A 5977-nucleotide genomic window follows, 5' to 3' on the forward strand; every position below is an offset into this window, starting at 1 on the left:
TCACTGACAGTTTTTTTTTTTTTTTTGTCTGACTAAACTGAAGAAATACCTTTGTTGGAAAACTACAAAGATAAGATAAACCTTTATCGACCCTGGGGGGGATTACAACAGCCCAAAAGTCAGAATGTGTACAGGTCAAATAAGAATGAAATGAAATTGAATGGAAAAAAATTAAATGAAAATAATTGAAGTTAAATAGAACTAATTTTTCAAAAATAAAAATTAGACAATAGATACAAATTTTCAGGAGAGTAGTGTGATGCAATCTCAAAGTGACAGTGATGTCTTAAGTTGCAGCAAGTTAGAGTACCATATGATGTGATTATGAAATGACTCTTGGAATCATCTGCAATTTTTTTTTCTAAGGAAAAAAAAATAAAAAATTCATTAGAAAGTGCATATGTATGTATATATATATATATATATATATATATATATATATATATATATATATATATATGATACTACAAATTGATCAAAGCAATTTTCCTGCGTTTTTGAAATGCTGTCCTATCAATATAAATGTTTTGCTTGTTTTATCCCAAATAGAAAATCAACCACCGTTTGTATTCCATTCAATCATTTTTCAAAGCTTGATGTTTCACATTGTTGAATTGTGTTTTTCCCTCACTGTCAAACAAATGTTGGTTTCCCTTTATGTCACGTTTCTGCTAGGTGATTTTTTTTACTGTACTTAAATATAAACCACTGTTTGCTCAGAGGCACGAAAAATGCTTTCAGCTGAAGCCAAGTGTTTGATATAACTGTGGAGTAACTTACTGGCTCGTTTTCCGAGGGATGTTTTGATATTACACTGGAGTTCCATATGACGGACAGATTTATTTCCGACAGACAGATTTCCCAATTTCGTCATGACTCATGTGAGAGCCCGTTCAGTCTACTTTGTGCACGGTCAGGCAACAGGCTGTGTTACATGTTGTATCCATGATCTGACCTTTGAACCTTTGAGTCGAGGGTCATATCTGCTAATTGTGCATTCGCCGATCACAGGATGAACTGTTATCAGCTTTAGTGGTTGTTCAACTTATCAGTTCCCAAAGATCAGACTGACTAGTCTGGGCTTTCTTATGGATTTTTTTGTGTGAATTAAGCATGTTCATCATCACAGTGTCCTCAAAGTGTTCATGCTTCACTGAACGACCAAATGTTCACTAAGACACAGAGACTGAAGCAGAAGCTGCTTGTGTCACAGTTTCAGGCACATGGGTTGGTACAAAGTAAACTGTGATATGTGACAGAGCTTCACAAAAAACCCTCCAAAAGGGGAACACAAAGACAGAAGTGTGATTCAGTGATTCAGCACTTGGCAACATGCTGTGTCATTATGGATTTGCAACTGGAAATGCACACTCGCCCCTCAGGTCAACGACTGCTCCGGGATCAGTCGAAGAGCTGAGAGTGTGGTTTTTGCACGTCGTAAGCGATTATAGTCTTTACACTTTCGTCATCATTTGCCAAGCATATCATCACCATGGTGGTTTCCATTCACCGCAGTCATGTATGAAACTTTGCCTGCATTAGATCAGCTGTGAGCTACATTTTTTTTTTGTGCACTCATTTGTGGCATCAATCATTTGACAGTAGGCTGCTGAAAATCACGCTTTCTTCTGGGGCAAAACAGTAAATGATAATAATGTATAGGCTATAATGTAGCACACCCTGACGCCGACTGTGCAGCAGCGTCCACGCTGACTCTATTAGGTGGACTGGGTGTTCGCCAGACACATGAAATACAGATTCTCTGGCAACGTCCCCTATAAAAGTCACAGCGAGTCATCGCAGTGTTTATAGCACCACAGCATCAACCTCCGGCTTCACAGGGACAACTCCACAGAGTGCAACACGGTCAGTGAGGGGTACCGATTGTGAATCTGGGAGAAAGAGAGCACTGGTGTGTTGGATCTGAATATACTGCCACAATCTTGTTTTTCCATAATTTAGGCTCTGTTGTTTTCTCTTAATGCCATTTCACACCCGCTTATTATTTGACTTGAGGGTTTGTTGTTAGGGAATCCGGTTTTGTATGAGGCACTTTGAGTTTTCAGAACTTTCAATCCAATATGCAACAATATCAAAAAGTGTGTATTGTGTGTAACAATCCCCTTCCCTGTCCTTTTAAAGGTAACCTAGACTTAACTGTGTGTGTGTCTGTTTGTCCCTCAGGTGTTCTGGCACTTTGGGCCCTGATCACTCACGTCATGTACCTGCAGGATTACTGGAGGACCTGGCTGAAGGGCCTCAAGTTCTTCTTCTTCATGGGGGTCTTCTTCTCTCTGCTGGCCGTCGTAGCCTTCATCACCTTCCTGTCTGTTGCCATCAGCAACAAAGAGTGTAAGTTGTTCAACATCACTTTCCTCTGTGTGTGTGTGTGTGTGTGTGTGTGTGTGTGTCCTGATGAATTCTTTATTGTGCCAATTTCTTTTGTGCCCATTTTTGATTATATATTTTATTCAATTTCCATCAGTTTCTTTTTATTCATACCCTATTGACAGCCTCTATTGGAAATTTGTGCTTTCTAAATATGTTAGATTGCTAACAGATTCTTCTGAATGTGATATCTTGGTAGTGATTTGGTTCAAACTTTCACTTTCACTTGGACTAACTAAAAAGACTGATTTGATCTTGGTGGTCAAAGCCCAATGTAACTGTACTAAGCATCTTAGTCGTCGCTTTCAAGGAAGAATTTTTTTTAAACAAAATTTAATTTTCTGTAAATGAATAATAAAGATGATTTTTACACCTAAACTGCATCTTAAGAGAATTTTAATCCAATCCCCCCACCCCAATCCCCCCCCCCCCCCAACAGCCCTGACTGACCCTCATAGTCTCTACCTGTCCTGCGTGTGGAGCTTCATGAGCCTGAAGTGGGCCTTCCTGCTCGCCCTGTCTGCTCACCGCTACCGCAAAGAGTTCGCCGACATCAGTATCCTCAGCGACTTCTAAGGGTATTTAACGGCGACCGCTCAGACTCTACACTCGGTCATTATCTGTGCCCTCTTCCCAACCCGACAGCGTCACAGCGTGGGAGAGACAGAGGGGACTCCTGAAGAGGAAACGGGGGGGAGAGTTTCAAACTGTGCTCTGGATGAGCACCAGCATCTCCCCCAAACCTCCTCTGTCTTATGTGTGAAGGATTTGTTGTCAACTTAGCAACGTTATGGACAAATTCACTCTCTGTTTTATGTGATACTTGATATATTTTATCCTCAGCATCCGGCTTGTCCATGCATCTGCACAACTACTTCATGACAAAACAATTCCAAACTTTTAACCAGTGAAAGGTCTCACTCCTCAGTGGTAATCATGAGTCGAAGTTTTGTGCTTCAGCCACTAGAGGGAGACACTCATCCAATAATTATATTATTATGTACAGTAAATGTGCTGGACATCCCGACTTTGTGATATTACACATATGTATTTTCTTTCTTTTTTTCTGTTTAAGTGAATGATGAAATGATGATGCTTTAAATGTTGTGGTACATCTCAGCACTGCTGTGACAGTGTGTCAGGTTTGAAGGACACATCAACCCAAATCCTGCAACGCTAGAGTGAACGCGTTTATGTGATATTCCAAATAAGCACCACATGTCCTGATTCAATGCATTTCTGAACCATGAAGGGGCTTTTTTTTATGACGATGACTTTTGCATTATTTTTTAATCAGTGTCATTAAAAAGACATTAGATATAAGTTTAATTCACAACAGTTGTTTTATGTTTTCTAAGAATACTTTGTCTTCACCAAAGCCATCTATGTTGTTGCTCAATGAGATTCAGTGTAGTTCCTTTAAATGTTTATCTCTGTTCACTGCCAGAAATGAAGTATAACGTTGTGTAGCCACAAGATCACTTGATTGAATGTTGGAGTGTGTGTTTGTACAGGAGTGTGTCTGAGTCGTGTGAATAAAATATGTTTTTTTGACGTGTGCGTTTAAGCAGGTGCGTTTTTTTAAGGTTTTTTTTTTTGCAATTAAATGCAAAATGGCCGATGGCTAATAACTGTCCCTCTTTTATAAGAAGGAATGTGTCGACATCTTTAAGCGTTTCTGTTCCTATAAAACATTTAATTTTAATTTTTTTTAAACAGCAGAACAAAACCAAGCAGGTTGTTATTCTCCTCATAGGGTCTGTGATGTTAACATATCATGAGAAAGTGTCAAGAAAGCAGATTGAAGGTGCTACACATGCTTTTTTTCCCCCTTCTAAGTCCGGGTCAGGGGGGTCAGTGTTGGGCATTAGACTGGGATTTGTGCCATGGAAGGAATGAGCCACTTTTCCCACCCACCCGAGACACGTTTATGAAGAAAAAACACCCCACAGCATTGCGATCGCGACAGTAAATGCAGACCAATAACCTGCACTTTGAAGTCGAGCAATTATTCCATCCATCCACATTTTTATTTTGTCCCTCAAAGGGAAGGTGGGGGTTGCGGAGCGTTTTTTGGTGTATGATTTTGTGGCGGTAGCCGCCTGATAGAGGGACTTTGAAGTTGATGTGAAAAATATGTGGGCGAATTATTACGGCACAATCAGTGTTTGGTGCATTAGAAGTCATTAAGTGATGGCCTACAGGAGGATATCTGGTGGAAAATGTGTCTCTTAAATCCAACCTGCAGCTGTAGAGGGACAACACCTATGCTAAGTCATGAAGAAAATGAGTCTAGAATATAGTGTTTGAATATTCACTTGATAGGTCGCTGACTTTGATCCTTAAGAAGCCACTAACATCATTATTTCACTTTCCCGACTACCTTCCTGCATCCGTCCTCTGTGTTTTAAGTACATGTTTTTGCTGGTACTTGGGTCTTAATTGTGTTACAATGGTTTGTTTGTAGGCCCCCAGAGTCTCATTGCATCAAGGTAATTGCGATGTTGTGGTTAAATCACCATGGCAACATTTTTTATCTGGCCGTTATAAACTTCGACATTAAGAAACTGAAAAACAATCCAGCTCACTTTCCACTGAGCAGGCTGGGGGCTTTGGAACCAAATGCATCCTATTAAGTTTATACACCATCCTGTAAAAAGTGTGTGCGTGCGTGCGGGTGTGTGTGTGCATGCGTGCGTGCATGCGTGTGTGTGTGTGTGTGTGTGTGTGTGTGTTGTTTGTGTGGTATGTAAAGAGAGGGAGGGCTCTCATTTCATTCAATTATGGGACTCCTTTCTACTCAAATCAAGGAAGGAAGTTGTCTCAAAGTGTTGACTGGCAGTCTGGCAGAGTGTGGTGAGACTGGAAACAAAAGTTTATACATTCAAATAACACAAATATCCTAAACATCCTGTACAATTAGATACCACAGAGCAGCTGGACGCAAAACTGCAACAAACAACCAACAGGGGAATTTATTCCTTTGCATTACTCACACTTTTTCAACAGATGACATCAGTATATTTGAAATGGCTGGGGGACACGATCACACATCCACCTGTCTGCTCTCAGACCTGTTCACGTGAACTCGCCGACGCGGGGAAACGAGAGGAACAGCAGGAGTTCAACCACTTATCATCAGTTCGTACAACACAGTGGTGGAAGAAGTATAAAAATCTTTCACTCAATTGAAAGGGGCAATATCACGGCGTCTGGGAAAAGTCCTGCATTCATAAGAGACTTAGCAGCAACATTTCCATTGGTGGAGTGTAACTAAATATACTAAAGTACAGTACTTAAATACAATTTTGAAATGCTTTCATTTTACATGGGTATTTCTAGTTTATGCTACTTTACCCTTCAACTTCACTATATTTCAATGGGAAGTATTATACTCTATTATACTCCTTTGAATTAATTCGACAGCAGACAGCAGATTCATATTTAACATACCAAACATATAATCCATTTTCAAGATATTTTATTCTGCTCACATGCATAGGTAATAAAACAAGGGGGGCCACAGTCTGCACAATTACTTATTTTTACTTGCATTGCTAATTACTCTTTCACTTTATTATTCTTTTGA

The 5977-nt window shown here is 39.9% G+C and overlaps 1 protein-coding gene across 1 annotated transcript in view; it reads left to right on the forward strand.

Annotated features, from left to right (window-relative positions):
- Positions 1 to 3942, forward strand: part of slc48a1b (solute carrier family 48 member 1b) — a 4656-nt gene extending 714 nt beyond the window's left edge. The window contains exons 2-3 of the mRNA XM_035632289.2: positions 2185 to 2352; positions 2828 to 3942. Coding sequence (XP_035488182.2) covers positions 2185 to 2352; positions 2828 to 2964 — 305 coding nt within the window. The 3' untranslated portion in view covers positions 2965 to 3942. The remainder of the gene's footprint in view (positions 1 to 2184; positions 2353 to 2827) is intronic.
- Positions 3943 to 5977: the final 2035 nt, after the last annotated feature.

Source organism: Scophthalmus maximus, chromosome 6, assembly GCF_022379125.1.
Source record: "Scophthalmus maximus strain ysfricsl-2021 chromosome 6, ASM2237912v1, whole genome shotgun sequence".
Classification (NCBI taxonomy): domain Eukaryota; kingdom Metazoa; phylum Chordata; class Actinopteri; order Pleuronectiformes; family Scophthalmidae; genus Scophthalmus; species Scophthalmus maximus.